Source organism: Thunnus maccoyii, chromosome 9 (genome assembly GCF_910596095.1).
Source record: "Thunnus maccoyii chromosome 9, fThuMac1.1, whole genome shotgun sequence".
Classification (NCBI taxonomy): Eukaryota; Metazoa; Chordata; class Actinopteri; order Scombriformes; family Scombridae; genus Thunnus; species Thunnus maccoyii.
In genome coordinates, this window is record NC_056541.1 from 20,173,526 (window position 1) to 20,193,564 (window position 20,039).

At 40.6% G+C, this 20,039-nt stretch overlaps 2 protein-coding genes across 2 annotated transcripts; both read right to left on the reverse strand.

Moving 5' to 3' along the window:
- Positions 1-375: 375 nt before the first annotated feature.
- LOC121903995 (protein limb expression 1-like) lies at positions 376-5,808 on the reverse strand. Its single transcript, XM_042421468.1, has 6 exons — positions 5,469-5,808; positions 4,639-4,844; positions 3,216-3,356; positions 2,995-3,090; positions 1,800-1,877; positions 376-1,675 (listed from the first exon to the last, which is right to left on the reverse strand). Exons 1-6 carry the CDS (start codon positions 5,548-5,550, stop codon positions 1,211-1,213), a joined length of 1,068 nt encoding a protein of 355 aa, XP_042277402.1. The 5' UTR covers positions 5,551-5,808; the 3' UTR covers positions 376-1,210.
- Positions 5,809-6,858: 1,050 nt separating this feature from the next.
- On the reverse strand, positions 6,859-11,210 carry riok2 (RIO kinase 2 (yeast)). Its single transcript, XM_042421471.1, has 10 exons — positions 11,010-11,210; positions 10,026-10,164; positions 9,797-9,913; positions 9,527-9,702; positions 9,314-9,402; positions 8,984-9,175; positions 8,789-8,881; positions 8,095-8,517; positions 7,666-7,762; positions 6,859-7,384 (listed from the first exon to the last, which is right to left on the reverse strand). Exons 1-10 carry the CDS (start codon positions 11,073-11,075, stop codon positions 7,223-7,225), a joined length of 1,554 nt encoding a protein of 517 aa, XP_042277405.1. The 5' UTR covers positions 11,076-11,210; the 3' UTR covers positions 6,859-7,222.
- Between the last annotated feature and the right edge of the window lie 8,829 nt (positions 11,211-20,039).

Below are 20,039 nucleotides of genomic sequence, written 5' to 3' on the forward strand. Positions count from 1 at the left end.
TAATGAACTAAGCTACATTAACTTAAATGAACTCAAGGTCACTCAAGATGCACATTTTGAAACTTGAATGGGATGTGCTTTGTACCTTCAAAAATCATCTTTCAATCACTGTAGTGAAACAAGCAAGAAAAGTAAAGTAAATATAATTATTAGTCTGGTAATCAAATTACAATACAATTAATACTTTCTCAAGTATGTAGTCTGTAATATCACATTACATAAAGTGCCTTACTATTCCCAGCGGTGAACATAAGGATGAATGGGTTGGTAGTGAGAGACAGAAGAAATATTTATTTACAGATACACATTACAACAATTAGTTCAACATTTCCCTTTAAAATGCTTTCACACATAGGCTACAGCGCTTCACCAAACCTGAGACAACTGGATGCTCTAGATCTTTTATCAAGAATATATACGTGCTTAGTCCTTTAATTACACTTGCAGTTGATCCCGTATCACATACTAATCTCCTTGATACATACAAATGAGATAGTATTTTATATCCAGCTGGTCTTTACATTAACAATATGACAACATAACAGACTTTTGGTCTCATAACATTCAGCCAACATGTCACACAGTCACAGTCGGTATCCTGAACTGCTCTGGCGAGTAATGTCCATTGAGAAAAGTGACAGATGACATGCTAGACAGAGAGGGAAGAGTGAGGCACGGAGGAGCACTGAGTTGCTGGTAGGTAATGTCAGACTAAAGGCCAAATAATTCAAATAATTTTGAAACTCCTGTTTTTCAAACTACAGGTGGCATTGTGTATTATGATATACTTCTAAAAAGACAACAGAAATGACCATAAATAAAAGATAAGACAGTAAAAGATAGTGATCTTCATACAAAAAATGGATAGGTGGTCACTGCTAGAGTAAAACTAGATTTCAAACTATTTGATATAAATCATTTGAATGTAGTATTTCTTATGGTAAGAGCTGCAAATACATTATCTTTAAGTCTTAGTTCTATAGTCATAAAACTAAATTTGATATTAGAGTGTTAATAAGGTTAGAGCATTATTAGTACACAAAATAACAGTATTTGTAACTCTCATGATTACAGACCTTTTCTGTTTACAAAAAATGAGGACCATGATCATGATCAATAGAGTATGTTCTCCCTTATAGATGTCAAATCTCAGCTTTAGTTCATTCACAAAGTCATATGACAACTTTTATCCTCCACCTCCTGTTTCAGTCTATTCAAACTGATTTAGAGGCACATACGTCTGCTGTGAGCTGGGTGGAGAACCGTTGGAGGGCAGGTGTTTGCCAGAGGTTTGACAGACTGTTTGCTTTGTGTTTTTATGGAGGGTTGGTGAGGGACTGCGGGGTGGTGTTATCTGGACTTCTCTATCCTGGCAGTATAATGTTTGTAAAGGAAGTTGTTCTTGCTTGTATGTGTGACTCGGCGTCTGGCTGAGGGCCTCAGGTGTGTGGTGAATGTATGCTTGACTCAGAGCCAAACTGAGGATCTCTGTCTTTTCCTTGTAGAAGCGCAGCTCTATGCCTCGACGTCGGGCCAACACCAGCTCCCTCTGCGCCACTTGTAGCTCCTCTCCCAGTCGTCCAGGTGACCTCTGCTCCCGTCCAAGCCAGTCCAGAGCCATGCTGCTGCGCATGTACTCGTCAAGTCCTCGCTGAGAGTAATAGGCAATCACACTCTGAAAATGAGAGAAGAAAATAGTAGAGGGGGATCCCGCTGTAGCAGCAGAGATACTAAAGTTTGTTGTAACCTGGGTGAGCCTAGTCTAAAGCAGAAGGAAATGTCCTTTGCAAGACCTGTACCTGTCTGGAGCACTGCCTTTCCCTCAGAGCCTTCAGTGTCTTGTTCCAGTGCAACAACTGGAAAACTGTCATCATCCCCTACAAAGGGAAAGAGAGGGGGAGAGAGTAGGTGAGGAAAAGACAGGGAGAAAGTATTGTGCAACTCCATGAGTAATGACATGAATAACAGATCCAAACATCAAGGATTGTGTACGTAGGTCTGACAAAGATAACATATTATATGGATATTCCTTGAACCCATACCTAAACTGTGGATGATTGGTTTGAAAGGATACTGTAAACCTTTATATACCAGGTAGGTTTCACCCGGATTTATAAAACACTGCTCAGCTATAACAGCTGCCATGTGTTAAGAGCTCGTGACATTAGTGTTAAACAGAGAAAATCTATACATTAGCTGAATCTGACCTAATGGGACACAGATGGAAAATGGGACATGTACTGTATGTTTTCTGGGGTTGAAGTCCATGTTGTATCTACTGGCCTGTTTACACTGTTTCCAGCTGCGCATCTGCCCTGTGCTGCTTGTTTATGATTCTGCTTGGCTACCACACTATATGACACCACCTGAACATGTATATATTAAATGGAGCACTGTCAACTGAATACCCAACGGTTGATCTTGTATGTGCAGACATTTGAATGCACCTATATGTGTATGCATTCGAGTGCTTGTATATATACTGTACGTGTGCGCACGTATGGAGGTGTGTGTGTGTATGTGTGAACTTGTGAGCTGTGCTTTAGCAGGAATGATAATGAACCCATTTCCTCCCGCTAATAACCCTCTGTCTGCAGACATGTGATTATTTACACAAAGGTAGAAATATTGGGTGTTTCATACCACGACTCCCTGCCAGGGTCTGTCTAAGAGTGAGATGTAATGGGAATAAATAGGCAAAAACAGACGGTATAACAATAACAATGGAGGGTGGAATTACCACCCAGTGGTTGTGAATTTTGTTATGTTTGGCTTAATAATTCCTAATTATGTAAAGTAATAGCACTTTCATTTTGGGTCCAATTCTAAGTGCACTATTTAATATCCCTTAGCACAAAGTAGCACTTCACAGAGCATGAATCATTTGAAGTAAGTAGATCTTTCACACGATTACCACATGACTCCTCATGATTTATGAGCATAGCTGCAAGAAAAACAGTGTTTGCAAAATAGGCTTAGGCTTCATGTTTTTACCTGGAACTCCAGCATGGTCCTGCCTATGTAGGAGTTGAGAAGCAAACTGTAGGTTCCTAAACTTGTGCTTGAATCACATGCATCTTCTATAGAAACCTGTGTAGAGACGACAGTGCAGGTTAATATTCATGTTGAGACTAAACACTCTTCCATAGTGTCAGTCCAACAATCTGCCTCAGCTAAAGGTACAGTACTGTGTGTTTGAACTGGCTCACACTCACAGCGCTGTCTCTGGCGGCCTGCTGCAAACTCTGAGTGATAAACTGAGGGCTGATACGCCGACAGGGCAGCTCGTTCACAAGTGAGTTCATCAGAGCCACACGAGCCGCATCTCTACGGGCCTCTGCCAGAGTGTCACACACCTAAGGATGAAATGTTAAAAAGAGTAAAACTTTGTCATTTCAAACTGAAACATAAGGGCCTGCTGATATGTAGTTCAGGGTTGACTGACTTGAGTTGGTCGCTGCCGTCTCTAAGTGGATGCCAACTCTCTCACATTTTGATTTTACACTTCACTACAAATAATCATGGGATCAGAACTCAAATCACCAATGAGATTAGGACATTAGAGGCATTCACAGATAACCAATCACATGCCTGCTCTGAGCTGGGGGCTGCTGTCTGGGTCACAATGAACCCATTGAGAGGCATCATGGGATTTAAGCTGAACAACATCAATTTAAAACAACCTCAAAAGTGTGTGTAGCTGTGTGAATAGTCCTTGAATGGTGCTTGTAATGGCTGAACTAATACAACATATCACAAATTCAAATGCTTTTAATCAGAAAAATGAATATCTGTAACAAAACTTGTTTCTGGCAGCAGCTGTACTTCTGATAAGTTACAAAGGGTTTATACATTGTAACTAATGACTTTATTAATGGTTAAATCATGCTTTATAGATCAATTAAAAGACTTTCTAAGACCAACCTTTGGATTGCCAGTTTGTGAAAAATACCTAATTTCAGTGAAAAATCTATCATTTCTATTTAGTAATAATGTCATTATAAATGTTGATATTAACAAATACTTGTTAAGTTCACACTTTCTAATGAGCCATCCCGTATTCAGTTATACACGTTATTAAGTGTTAACAAATGGTTTTTGATTCTCCAGAGGTTTTTCCAAAGGGGGTCCATTAGAGGGAATTTTTGATGAGTTACAGAGCTAAAAAGAACAATGTGTTGGTGTAGAGTAAACACCTGCCAGAAACACCTGGAAAAGTTGGTCTTATTAAGGGTTTATAACTGATCTATAAAGCATTACTACATGACTTATTAACAAATAAGAAAGTCATTAGCTACAACTTACAAATGCTTTTTAAAGGGTGACTTATTAGAAAGTGGTACCTGACAGACTTATGGCATCTATTACATTTACAAATTATGCTGCAGTTTCTCAGCTCTCTGCAATTTCATTAGCACAAGCTCAAGGCAGATGCATTACCTGCATAAGATGATATCATTAAATACTGACTTTTACCTCACGTTTTACTGTCACTTTTGTGTATCCGCTACATATTGATGATATTTCCAAGAGCCGATGAAGGATAACTGGAGTCATTGGGGCAGTGCAGGCACATTAGATCAACTACAGAGTGCTGAAATCATGCCAGACATAACTGATGATAAATGATAAACACACCTTATAGTTACCAAAACAGCTTCCTCGAGGCAGAGTCACATAGCAGACGTATGGGGGACCGGGGGAAGGTGCAGACTCATACAGCAGCAAGCTCTCTGCCTGGCTGGCTGCATCCCTGACAGAACCATCTGATTCAGTGGATGAACCATTTAACTGACTCGTCTGCTTCTGCTCCCAGAAGTTATGGAGCATGGCCACTACATTCACTGCACAAATGATGAGGAAACATGGGTGTCACAATGAAGACTGACAGCAGTAAAAGTATTAATGACCACAACAGTGAGAATGTGTTGCTCAATCGGGGCATGAAGCGCACACTGTTGGACTGTAAATTAATGCATTTATCTCAATTAGACCCAGTTCATCAATCATGATTTTCTTTTAAAATTGTTTCAACTCTTCTGAGTCTGAGACGACTTGTTAAAATGTGTCTAAATATTAACCCGTACAAGCCAGACATCTGTAAATCAACATTTCCAGACAGTGTTTATGTAAGTAGAATTAGGAGCTGAAGGGAAACACCCCATAACTTCCACAGATCAGCATTTTGTAACCCTCTGAGCTTTTTGTGACCTTGAAATAGGTTTAAAAGTTTCCTGCATTTCCCCTGACAGTGTGCCAAACAATTACAACTCAGTTTAATTCATCAGGTAAAACTTGACTGACACTTGTTGCAGGAATTGCACTGGGCAAAAAATATAACAAAATTATGAGAAAACAATGAACTGCCTTCTTGTTTTTGTAATTTCTAATGCTTCAATAGCAGGTTAGTGATTAACACAATTCTAAGTTGCATTTATTTATTATTGTGTTGTCTTTCAGTTACTCACGGTCTTTGGGGCTTGTTTCAGTCTCACTCTGTGACAGGTATGACATGATGCTATCCTCAACTTGCACTTTACTCATCCTCATCCAGCGCTTACTTCCACAGCTGCTTCAAACACATTCGGTCCACTTTTTCTTTTTCACTTGTCTGGTTCAGCTTCCACATGCTTCATCAAAACGGTCGATCAAAACTGCACTCATGAAATGAGCAGCCTGGGAACATCATAACGAATACACTTACTTAAAATCTCAAAGTCCCTCCACTCTCTCCCTCTCTCAACCTCCTTTCGCCTTCTCCCCTCCTCCTCTCCTGTGTGAACATCTCACCAGGGTTTCTCTTTTGAAGCAGACCACCTTTGTCACCCTCGCTGCCAATTAGCTCAGAGGGCCCCTCACTCTTTCTACACATGCACACACACACAGAGGTGCAGAGCTGGAATGCTGAGCCCCTCCCCTCGGGCCGTGCAGCTGGCTAATCCCTGAAGGGAGTCAGACAGTTAAAGACCTGCACTCAAAATTACCAAGTTGAAGCACAGACAGAACACTAAACCACCTCAAGGACAGGAAAACAGTTTATTCTGTGGAAAGTCTGTGATATTACAGGATGATTTTATAAAATGTCAGTATACGGCATCATAATGCTGCACATGTAGCATGAACGATGTGTGGGGGGTGGGACACTTTTGACTTCACACACTAGTTTGAGCCCACTGAGCCCCGGGTCTGAGGTCCATTCACTCTCTTCAATATGAATGGCCATTGTTCAAGTCTGAATTCACCCGCTCTCTGAAGGCCTCTTACACATAAATGAACCAAATTCTGAAAAAGAAGTAGTTTCTCAGCTCCAACGTCCTGTCCTCTCTCATCTTTTACATGTTGTGCCTCACTCTGTATGTTACGATGTGACAGTGAGAAAGAGCGTTGGCTATGTGTGTTTTATTTCCTGCAGCTTTTCATCCAATGAATGTATTGATGTTTTCTGGAGCCTGCCTGTTCCAACATGCTTGTGTCAGTCTCTTTTTTTTGATTGGTTGCTGGGAGGGTGGATGTAGCGAACTATTCAAGCAACTATAATAGTTGGAGACCTTTGAAACTCAGGGGTTCAGCACAAATAAAAGCTCTTGATGAACTTGCATTCTGTTTGAATGTTGAATCCACTCCCACATTAGTCACTGTCAGCATTATAACAGACGTAGAATGAACTTGAGACTTCAGTAACAGCAAGATACTCAGTAGGTTTCTATCTGTTGTGGTGATATTGGAGGTTGATATGTGATGTATTCATTTAAAAGAATGTGTGCAATTGATTAACAGGTTTCATGCAGCGTCACATGAGCCAAAATTACATTTTTTTCCTTCTTTTAAATTAAAAAAAAAAAGAAAATCACACCTTGGTAATGTTTAAATGGTTTAATTGTCAATCACACTGCTCCATTGTAAGTAGTCCATATTTACATTATACTGTATGTTGATGTTTACATAGAGGAAGGACATCCTCTAACTTGACAGTGTGGGAGCCAACTATAAAAATACACAAAGTTTGTTTTCACGGTGGTGTGGATCTCAGTTTTGTCATTCTTCCCTTGTGAATTTTCCATGACAGTACAGGACAGCTGAGATGATGCACAGACACTCTCTTGTTGGGTTTTTCCATCAGGCATCATGTGTTTACATCTCTTCAGACAGAGGAACCATGTCGTGCATGTTAACCATAGAAAAGGATGTTGACATGAATTCCCTCCATCCATCACATTCCTGTTTATCCCCAGAAGGAGGCGCTCTCCATACTAGACTTGATGTTCATTTGATTCTCTCTCCTGGATTTGGTCACCAAGTTGGCTTCTCCCCTCTGCAGACGTCTCCTCTGTGCTGCCTTCTGCTGTTTGGTGAGCTGCCTCCGCACCTTCTGACGGACTACCTCCTGCGGCACACACAATAACAGAGGCAGCAGGTTACTACAAGCGCTCTATACACGCACTGTCTGTCTCTGCAGAGCAAACACAACAGTGTGTAGACTGTTTCTTGCCACATTCTTTCACAATCTGCAACACCATGTGAAAATTCTTCGGCAACACCGGCAGGACACTCCATTTTTTTTGTCCGAAGTATCATACTTTCAAGTATTTGTATTTTGTATTAAAACCCCTCAACCCAATTCCTGCATAATTCATGTGCAGTTATGTGTGTTTATGTTTTACTTACTGGTGGGATGGTGGAGCAGCTCCCTATGCTGCCCATTGTAGCCTCGCTGTCTGTCCTCCTCCTGTGTTCTGGTATGTGTAGAAGGCTGTCTGAGTCTCTGCAGGAGAAAACACAGACACACACAAAATATTGCTATTATGGTACATTTTACAACAAAGCACAAAAGTGAACTGCAGGGGTGTATTTAGAAACTCATTTTAGAAATTCTTAAAAAACAAACTCTCAGCCAAGGAGGAAAACTTCCTTAAGCATCTTCAATAGTGGCTGAAATTTACCGACCATTTCTCATTTTGCCAGGCATTCCCATTAACAGACCTATAATTATTTGTTGGCTCTGTATCACAGCTGCAGGTACAACACATAAACATAGCTGTTTCTTATCAACTGTGCTACATTTTGGATATTGTATTAACTTTTTATTGTGTTTACCTGAAAGGTTTGAACTCTTTGTTGGAGGCAGAAAGGTCTGTCAGCTCTGGGCAGTCATCCTCTGCTTCCTTTAACTCTTCCTCTAAGATATTCTCTGCTTCCTCATCACTTCTAGCTTCAGGGGCTCTCTCAGTCTCCTCCTCTTCTTCCCTTGTCTCACTCTCCTCCTCCTCTTGTTGTTTGTCCGCATGTGTCTCGCTGACTTTCAGACCCTCCAGTTCCAGCATTGCATGTTTATATTCATCCATATCCACACTCTCCTCTTCTCTCTCTGCTTCCTCGTCTGTTGAGTCTTCATCGTCGTCCTTCTCGTCGTCATCGTCCTCTTCCTCAGGTCCAGCTGGGTGTAGCAATGCACCATCTCTCTCCAGGTCTTTGGTGAAGCCGCTGGCTGAGACTTCAACGTCTAGAGAATACGACCGTCTGTAGGAATATACAGTGACAACAAATAAAATGATTAAAGTCATGTTTTCCACCTTAAAATCAGCCTTCTAAATAAATAAAGAGAAGTAAGACAACTCACAATGTAAAATTCCTTTTGCTAAATGTTGAGTAATGTAATACATCTAACAATGATTGTCTGAGAAATTATTGTCATGCAAACATACAACTGTAACCCGGTTCAAGTATGGCATTTAATTTTAGCTGATAAAAGAAGTCCAAAACAAAACAAAAAATAAATATAAGCAGTTACCTGATGTCTTTGAAGGTTGGGAAGAGCTCGCTCTCGTAATTAAACCGTTTTGCAAAGAAATCTCTGATGCATTTTACATCTCGATCAAAATACCTACAAACGAAGATTGGAGAAGGAAACAACACGTAAAGCTTTTGTTTTACTATTTAATTTTAATTGTTTATGAATGCTCAACTTTATGGCATAGACACCAACCATTCAGCATTAGTGTGTGAGGTGGACACCATCTGAGGGAAGTCGATCATTGTTATGTGGTCCTGGTCATCTAACATAAGGTTGAACTCGTTAAAGTCTCCGTGAATCAAACCGTGATTGGCCAGTTTGACTATGAGCTCCATGAACTCACTGTACAGGGCTGATGGGTCTTGCAGCTCGTGCACTTGACACCTGAAAGAGAGAAATTATTCAAACAATTCTTTCATCACATTAAACCTTTTTTTGAATAAGAAATACAACAGCAGACTCTACAAAGAGTGAACTACATAACACATTAAAGCAAGAAAGTGGAAATTCTTGTTTACATACAGTGGATATCCATTGATGAGCTCCATCACTACAGCATGTCTGTTGTAGTCCACGGGCTTTGGAACGGGGAAGCCTCGATCATACAGTGCCTGAGAGGAGTAAGATGAAGACTCAAAAGATGCACCACACTAAACTGGAGTTCTACCACACATCTTATAGATAGCTGATGATGATGTGCGACACTGTGTCCGTAAGTAGAGACTGGTCCTTTACCTTCATGTAGGCAAACTCCTTCATAGCAGAGAGTCGAGAGAGGTAAAGCCAGGACATGTTCTTCCTGTGTTTGTGGTAATCTCTCTTGTTCTTTAGGTTCCTGAAGGAGGTACGGCCAAGCCTGTGAAGCTTCAGAGCATACTGGGTCCCATCTGGACTTGCCACAATATATATATCTGAAGAGGTGAACACAAAGAAATGTGTGTGATTATGACTACATGAGAGTTTCGAAAAAATTATGTGCATACTTTTTGTGACTGTCTTGCTTACCTGACTCTTTCCCCACTCCCATCTGGTTTCCAACTGAAAGGATCACTTCTCTAGAGCACATGGTCTTCAGAGCTAGGTAGTCATATCCTCCATAGTTTAACCTGTAGCCCTGCACCACTGGAATCAACGTATACACACCTGTTAGAACTATACACCTCCATGTGTGACATCCATCCATTTAACATGTACCAGGACTAGTGAGAGGTACAACAAGCATGTGTTTTCTTACTCTTGGTGCGTTCATAGACCACAAGTTTGTGTTTGACAAGCTCCCTGAGGACCTTGTTGCAGCCACCGTGTTTGAGGCTGGCAATGGAGGAGACGAGACTCACTGGAACAATCTCGTGGTTCTTCATCCCCATCTCAACCTGTGTGATAGGGAAATTCACATGAATATGATCATGGGAAAGCAGAAAAACAAGCCAGGTTGAGTTGAAAGACATGCAGACAGAAATGATCGCTGTTTGTTGACCGATTCCTCAGTCTGGGATTTTAGTTACAGCAATGTGGTGATATTAGGGTGATGAGGGCATTCCACCAATTTTACACACATTTGTATAATGTCTTTTGTGGCACTTCGAAAGCTTAGTCAAGCCTGACCAGATAAACCATGATGATGTAATCAGGCATGCAGATTCATACCCGAAAGCCTGCTTGACAAACTCAGGATGCGGAGTTTGAAAGATAATTCCCAGACCAGGCTTAAGATGCTTCTGAATGCACTATGGGACATTAAGAGTGATCTATACTGGAGACTAAAAGTCAAGATATCTCAGCTTCTTCAGTTTTAACCATTCCTTTATAATCACTCTCTCGAGTCCCCTCTCATGAATCACTCTCTCAGTTAAGTACCCCATAAAAAGTCTTTGCTATTTACATTATTGACCTGTTTGCCACACTACCTGGGTGTCATTACTAACTCAGGGTTAGTAATGACACCATATTACCCGTTGTAACTGTTAATAGCACCATAATCATATCCACATGCAACCACAGTATTTGTATACCTGTACAGTGCTTTGACAACAGTATCATTATTTAACACACTGTGAAGACGACACACCATCATCAAACTATCTGACAGGTCGTTACCGAGCTGCTGACATGTGTACTACTACACTATCCAGGTTTGTTATAGTATTGTCAGATACACCGACACATTTAAACCTTAGCATAGCACAGGCTAACTGAGCTGGGACATCACTGTACTTACCGCCGTGAGGACTCGGAAGTCATCTCGAGATAAATATCTCAACACCACAACATTCAGCTTCCCCATATTTCAACCAGTGCACCGTTAGTGAGAGTGGAATATGATTAATATTATTTCTTAAGCCAAGTGGTCCACATTTTTTGTAAACACACGTGCAAGGCGGAAGTTAAGGGAACGGAAGATGCGTCACTTCGTCTTTACGCGCGACGTCATGCGAAAGCGTTGAAAAAAAAATCCAAAAGCGTTTCACAAAAGTGTGTTTGTACAATAAAAAAGCACGTGTTTTACAAATTTCATCAAATTATTACAATAAAATGAAAAAAACCTCTCACATCATACCATTGAATAATATGTACACGGTGAGTAGACCGACTCTCCTTAGTGAACCATTTACTACCACCTACTGGTAAAAAAGTAAAGTTGAGTTTTTCCATACATTTGACCTTTTTCAAAGCAGGCATTTAACTTGTCAAACACCGGTGTAGCTATAATCTCATTATTAATTGCTGGAACTGTGCCATCATCAGTGTTATTAGTTCCTGCTATGACAAGTCAAAATGTCTGCTGTCAAAAATGCCCATTGTGTTGTGGCCCAACTCCATACTAACTGTATAGCTTATATGAACCATATATGGAATCAACATAGCCGACTTTGTAATGTGTGTGTATGCGTGTTGTGAATACCACTGCCGATTTAAAGTCACAAACAGATAGCTAAATAATTTCCCCAGAGATTTATTTTTTGTTTGTTTTCTAAATCCCAAATATCTAAAGCTCCTAAACAACCATTGTGCACCCACAGAGGTGTTTTCACTTATGTTGCTTGATTAGACCTCTTCTCAGAAGCCTGTTGGTGTGTACAAACTGTCCTTGACTGACATCTACCTCACTCTGTTCCTCGTACAGGAATACATTGTTGGCTGCAAAGGTTGTGCAGTATTTTTTTTATTGCCACTACTGAATAGATCTTTTTTCACAGAAGACAGTTTGATGTGTCTCGGTAGGAAAAATACAGGTGCAAATAATAAAATCAGTGATGGCTGAATTCCATTTAGTTGCTCTGGTTTCAGGGTCCCAGTATTGTGCATGCTGGCTCACCGTCACTATCATATTATTAGTAATATCTATACTTTTTCTGCTATGACAATTCAGAATGTCTGCTGTGGAAAAGACATATGGATTAGCTTATTGTAAAATAATATTTAGTTTTGTTGTATGGATGTGTGTATATTGTTATTTACTGTGAATGTGTTTGATATTATTAATTTGTTGGTTGTTTGATCTAGTAAGTTTAGTGTTTTGTAAGTTTTCCCTCAGAGACAATAGGCAACATTGTATCCTGTTGTGAAATGAATTAAATATATCTAAAGTGATGCTACAGGAAACACTGAGTCATCTCACTATCAGTATCAAACTGTGGAACCTGAGGGTCAAGTGTGTGTGTGTGTGTGTCTGTGTGTGTGTGTGTGTGTGTGTGTGTGTGTGTGTGTGTGTGTATGTGTGTGTGTGTTTGTGTGTTTTTGTTTGTGTGTGTGTGAGAAAGAGAGAGGCGAGGTGTTAAAATGAGATTTACCTCAGGTTTCTGTTGCCAAGGCAGCTGGATTCTGTGCATTCCACAGGCAGGTAGGGTCTAAACAAAGTGTGTGTGTGTGTGTGTGTGTGTGTGTGTGTGTGTGCGTGTGTGTGTGTGTTTTCTCCAGACTGCCCTGTGACAGACAGCGCTCTGTTCTGCTTCCAACACACACACACACACACACACACACACACACACACCACACACACACACACACACACACGCACACATGCACACACACACACATGCACATGCACACACACACACACACACACACACACACACACACACACTGAGCTCTCCACTTCCAGGCTGTGTTGACTCAGTTGAATTCCTCCACTGGTTTATTTAACATTCTGCGGTTCAGCAAGTGCCTGTGTCCGAAAAGAGGCCAGGCATGCAGTGTATGTGTGTGTGCACGTATGTGTACGTGAAATCGTGAGCAGAAATTATGCAGAGGTGTTTTACTGGCCTTTGTGTGATATTATACCGTAGAATTTTATCAGCTTCCTTTTTAGTAGTTAATTTATAACAAACTTTTACTATTAATATATAACAAGTTTATTACCCAGAACAAATGGACAAGTGTGCAGAGTTTATTTGCTGTGTGAGTCACTCGGTGTCTATAAATGTTCTGCAGGTCTCTAGAGTGTTTGTCTCCAACAGTCATTCACACCCTTTGCACTCTGTCATGGTTGTTTCCTGTGGCGATGACCACTCAGTGCTCCTTTCTGCTCTGTGTCACTAACGTGTGCTTCATGCATTCAGCATGCTCCAGCAGCTCCAGCAGGTGTGTCTTAGGTGGTAAAACATACATCCATACCCCACAAAGTAACACATCTCAGTATAATGCAGTCAAAAACCACATCACCACAAACTACAACCTCAAAAATGACCACAGAGTTGAAGGAACATGTTTCTGACACATTCTCTACAAAAACTGAACCTTAGAAGCCTTAAATAATGAAATACAGGATTATTGCAGTAGAATGTGTTAGACTGCACTGATTTCCACCCCATTGTATAATGAGAACATTGAAATTGAAAAAAAAAAACTGAGATAAAATTGTAGGGGAGCATCATGAACCTGTGCAGGATTCAGCTCGGTGATTCTGCCCTTTGCTCTCAGACTTTACTGCAACATGCCATCCTTAAGGTACATTAACGTAAAATTTAGGATATTTCAACTTCAACAAAGACAAAATGAGTGTTTGTGGTTGAATCATTGCAGAAAAGGCCCTTGCAGTTCTTTATTTTGTAGCTAGATGGCACTGTGACACAGGTGGCTTACTGAGGCTGCTGAGCCGCTGTCTTTTGTCTCATATAGACTATTGTTGTCTGATTTAAGTTACTGAGACTGGCTAATTTGCCTTGCATATGTGCACCTGGTCTTTTGTTTGAACTGAAGACTCTTTGAGAAATTGGGCAGACAGTGTTTCTAAAAGCGTCACACCTTTGATTGCAGTATGAGTGTAAAGGGCAGTAACACTGTTGGCTGCACAGTGTTTACTGAACCTATGGATTTGTTATTTCATTATGTTACCACAGTGTTAACAAACATAGCGTAGATACTATTCAGCTGAAAGTGTAAAACTTGAAAAACATGGTTGGAAATATTCTGATACAACTGACTCCCTCATTATATTACTTATCTTTATAATAAATGCAGTCAATTCAGCAGACCAACCCTGGCCCATCATGCTTTTACAGTAAAAGTGTGGAAATGTATGGGAGGAATTAATTTTTTTGTTTCTACTTGTCATAAAAATTACACATACACATCTTTTCCTGTTCAGCTTTTTGAAAATTTTCTCTCTTCTTTGACTCTCATTCCACGCTGAAGGCAAATGGGAGCACATGATAACACTCTAACATGAATGGATACTGGTAATAATAGACCAACGCTGATTTTGATTAGATTATCATATCATCCCATAACTCAATTTCTCATAGGAATTCTCTTAATATTCTTCTGCTACAATAGCATGACTACTTTGATATGATGTTTTAATTTATTTTTATTTAACCTTTATTTAACCAGGAAGTCCCTTGAGATTGAAATCTCTTTTCCGAGGGAGACCTGGCCAAGACAGCACACCAGTTACAGTTTAAATAGAAATAAAACACAACAGATAGGGAATACAAACATCAAATACACAAGGAAAAGACTAAATCCAGCTCAAATAAGGCAGTTGCATCTCCCAGTTACATGGACTTTTAACATGGCTTAAAATTTTTTCCAAGGGGACTAGATTATTAAGATTCAAAATGCTCGGCAGATTATTCCAAGTCCTCCTTCCAAAGTAGGAGAAGGTTTTTTTCCCAGCTCAGTGCAAACCCTTGGAACCTGGTAATGAAGCCACCTAGTGGAACAAAGCTGAAGACTGCTGGAGGTCCGCATCAAGAGGTTACATATATATGAGGGGAGTTTACTCAGCATGGCCTTGTACACAAAAACATATAAATGAAGTTGTCTACATAGACTCAGTGATGGCCAGTCTATCAATTCATAAAGCATACAATGTTGGTTATAAATCGTAGAGCACAGTAGTACACAGAATCTAAAAGGTGGAGTCTATAAGAGGCAGCATGCATGTAGACAACATCATCGTAGTCCAAAACACTTAAAAAAGTAGTCTGCACAAAACCTATCCTTAGTTTCAGCTTCTTCACACACCAGATTTTCAATGTGTACTTTGAAAGAAACTTTTTTGATTGAGTCCCCAAATCTCTAAAAAGTTTGACCATCTGTACAAACACACTGTGTGCGCTCTGTAAGATAATTCCTGAACAATTTTATAGCTGTGTCCCCTATTCCAATATCACTTAATCTATTTAGCAATAGCTCATGGTCTACAGAGTCAAATGCTTTTGACAGGTCAACAAATAAAGAAGCACAGTGTTACTTTTTTTTTTCCAGGGTACTGACAATATCATTTAATACCAGCATAGTTGCCGTAACAGGTTAATGGTTTAAAGGCCTAGGTAGAAATCTGTGGAGATATGATTGATTGGGCTGCTGCACTGAATGTGTTTTCTGCTGATAAAACTTGTGGTTTGCTCCTCTGGCTCTCAGCAGCTGCAGATTGAGAGTCTCGAGGCAGAATTTCTTGTTAAACAGCCTATGACAGACAGGCGCAGTCGTCTGTTTCACTGAGTCTGGACAGTTACACACAAGCACAGACCAGAGTGACCGATGGTGTGTTAGTGGAGCTATGCCGGGAGAGTATAGAGAGAGAGAGAGAGTGTGGACCCGCCTGTGTGTGGAATTATCTGGAACTTGGCGGAACGGCCATTCCTGCATGCGCGTGCTCATAAGCACACGCACTCACACACACTAAAACAGTGAGATAGTGTCTTCTTTCCAGATGTGTGTAAGGGAACTTTTTGCCTGGGTCAACACAAAGCAGCTCTCTATTCAGTCTTCCTACCATTGCATCTTTTTCTCCCTCATCTTGCCTTCACTCCTGTCTCGGCTGTACGGATTTTAACACACCTGATTAAAAAGTGACCAAAATGTTGAGACAAAATGAGAACAGATTCACCTTCACCTTGTGTGAGTGTTCATTTGTGTAAGCCCTCATGTGTCCTCTGGGCCTCAGATGTATTGTTTAAAATATGATGACCCCATCCACTTTCTGTGTATAGAGGGCTGAATATCCTCAATGGACCTGCAGTGTATCAGGATCCTTTGATTAGAAATTAATGAGCCCCTCGTTAGCGTTAGATGAAAATAAGAGCTGGATAGGTCAAAGCGATGAAAGGACCTTTTGCGCTACTGACTGAAGTGAAGTGATCTTTACATTTGATGTACACATAGTGTATCAAAGCCATCGACCCTTCCCCCTATTATTTCATTCACATGAAGGAAGAGGTTACGTTTGATGTTTTAATAATGCATGAGAGCTTAAAAGTGATAGCCCATCTACCACACCATCTTTGTATTCCACAAATATAAGGATAATCACACACAGGTTAGGCAACAGAGAAAACTCAACAAACCCCTGAACAGCAAACTGTACATATTTCTTGTAAGACTAAAATTCTCAAAGGATATTTTTAAAAGGTTGTTTGTGTCAGCGCTGTCTGTTGGTGTTTGAATTTTCTTTGCTGTATTGATGCAGAGCAAACATGGGATCACGGGAGACTTGCCCCCATCAGCCCACAGAGGATGTCCGCTCCATGAACAACTGAACAATTTTGAGGGGCGTAAACAATTTTAACACACCTGAGCTCACACTGTGTTAGGCTGTTAAATTGCTTTCTTGTTGTTTTGCTGCATTAAGCTTCAGGGAGAGAATGCTGACTTGAGGCAGGAATTGGAGAGGTTTAGGTAAGTCGCCGACAACAAGCGTGGGCCTTGTTCAAAGAGTATCATCGGTGTGCCTTTAGCCAGCTGCTGTGTGTTTGGAAACATCAAATTTGATTAGATTAGAGCAGAGGAGAGGAGATCTACTTACTCCGCCTGTTCTGCTGGAAGTCTTCTAAACAGTAATCTACTCTCAGGTGCCAGTTCAAGCAGCTAGTAAATGAAGGGCCTGAGGAGAAATATGAGGAGGGAATGCATAACCTGCTCCAAACCCAACCAATACAGCTTGAGACAGGGACACACACACACACACACAGACACACATACAGACCCTCATACACACTGAGGTACAGGAGAATAAGTATAAGCTACTGGTGATAAATTAATGGCTTTTAGCTGGATTTTACAGGTAGTATTTTGTAAAAACTGTATGCAGGATGAAACTTTGCATCCTTTGTTACTAAAGTGAGCATAAATGTGCATTAACTATTACCATATATACAGGTAGTTTCTGTGTAATCAAATGTAAAATATGCACATTCATGTACAGATAATATGCATGCACACAGGTCACACTGTGCAAGGATTGCACCAAGGTTTAGACTCCATGGTTTATTGAATATTTATTATTATCATTGTGTGCATTTGTTTGTGTGTGTGTGTGTGTGTGTGTTTTGTATCAGTGTAAGTAATGCAACATTGAGACTGTCTCTCAGTCTGAGCTGACTAGACTGGCTAAAATGTGCTCTGCTCTCTCAGGCAGGCGGGTTGGCGCTGCACAGGAATAACAAGGTACTGGGAGGGCAGGTTTGCATAGAGATAAAGACTAGTTGGCAGTACAGTATGTACACTTCATTGCAACATTCAGTGTAATTCTTATAGGCTCCTGTTTTACTGCTATTCTAAAAAGTTTTAAAATTGTGTGCACTTGTTTTTTTTTTTTGTTGGTCTGCTTACATCAAGCCCTATAATGTATGTAGGGGTGTGTGTGTGTGTACATGACCAGCAAGCTAGACTTCCCTTTTAGCTTCAGTGACTCATGCCCAACCCCCCCAAACTGCTAATAATCATAGTTTTTTATTTGGCTGATCTCATAAGCAAAGGGCAAGTTTGTGAGTGGATTTGTTCTTCTTACACTACTCTTGTGTCTTCGAACTTCACTTCATAGTGAGGATATTGTAAGGTGGTGTCCTTAAGATTAATACTTGGGTTTATATTTGGGGAATATGGGGAGAACAGCACTTAGTGGTTTTACAAGGAGTTATGTCCTAGAATTTTCTTTTGGCCTGGTACAGTGACTTCATGGAGTCACTATGAGGTTATTTTTTACATTTCTGTTTGTGTACGGATTAAACAAAATGAGATATAACAAGTTAATCAGTGAGATTTAGAGGTGTTGAAAGCGATTTCTTTTTACCTTTGGACAGAGCCAGTCAAGCTGTTTCCCCCTGTTTCCAGTCTTTATGTTAAACTAAGCTATGCTAACCGTCTTCTGGCTCCAGCTTCAGATTTAGTGCACAAACATAAGAAAGGTATCGATCTTCTCATCTAACTCTCAGCAAGAAAGCAAATAAACGTATTTCCCAAGATGTCAAACTAAGGAATACGGAATGGATGCAGTCAATGGAGAGTCCTCACAAAACTATCAAAACAAATCTGTGTGTGTGTGTGTGTGTCTGCGTGTATGTGTAAGCATGAGTGATGTAACATAGGCCCTAGCTAGATAATAACATGCCACAGTGATAGAGAATGCTGCTAACTAACAGCAGCTCTGAGACGATCCCCTCCATCACACACAAACGTGCGCACACACACACACACACACATACACACAACCTTTGCTTGTCAGACCCTTGTAATGGGATCACTGAGGGATTGGTCCTGCATCAGTCACAGCGCAGGTGCAAATGTGTACACACAAAAGTACAACCACCCACCCACCCACACACACATACACACATACACACACACACACATACACACACACACACACAAACACACACACACATCATCTAGAGGCAACATGGCTGTGTATCACTGGAACAGGAAAGCTGCTCTTTATCTCAGATGTTGCCGTTGTTCAGGCCATCAGATAGCAGCTACATCTTGTCGGAGTGTATGTGTGTGTGTGTGTGTGTGTGCGCGCGCACATGTGTGTACATGTGTGTTTGAATCTATGCACATTTGTATCTGTATGTCTAGTTTAATAGCATTAACTCCTGCAAGCGTGAAATGAGACAGTCTCCCACTATCTGTCTTTAAGAGCAGGGCTGAGAGAGTAGAGTGGCTGAAATGAACTGATGGATCATGCAGACTTCCAGTTAGATGAGCCTGTTAGCTGTAATAGAAACTGGCCTGGTCTCAGTAGAGAGACATCTCACAGCGAACCACAAAAATCACTATATACTGTACCCTCTATATGTGCTCTTTAATGTCAATTTGTCAAGTTATAGCTTGATGTGATTTGCTTGCATATTATGTTCAAAGGGAAAGCTTAGGTTGACATATTTCTGACTTCTAAGCAAAGCTTTCCTCAGCTCATTTCAAAATCTTTAGGCCTCAAATTTAGTCTTTGGGAAAATGACACTAGTAGCCTCTGGGGAAAAAGCTAATCAAATGCATGTCAGCACAGACAGTTTTATTGTATTTTCCTATTACAGCTAGTATAGATCAATATGTATTAGAATTCAGATTGCAAAAGGAAAGGCTTTTTTGTGTGAAATTGTTTACCACTGAGCGGAAATGCAAACACAAGCTTGTTAGCTTCTCATAAATTCAAACAAATGCTGGGAAAATCTTCTAAGTGTCCTGACAGCAGTCTTGGCAAGCGATCAATGAGATTACTTCATAAAACCCCAAACATGTTGTCTAAGGCTTGCCTCCAGGTCAGTGGGCACGATAACTTTGATAACTGCCAGAGACGGCATATATCAGCCTATCACAGAAAATCTGAAAAACATGTTTTTTTCCCGTCTGGTAGTTTTGAATCTCACTTGTGTCCAAATCCTTCTTCCAGCTCTGTGTGAGCTGTGGCCCGGGGAGAGGTGAGGTAACACACACGCACTTGACACACAAACATCAAGACTGTGCATCACAGTAATCACACCGCAAGGGATGCTGGGTAATTTGGTTAAAGATGTCAGGAGCG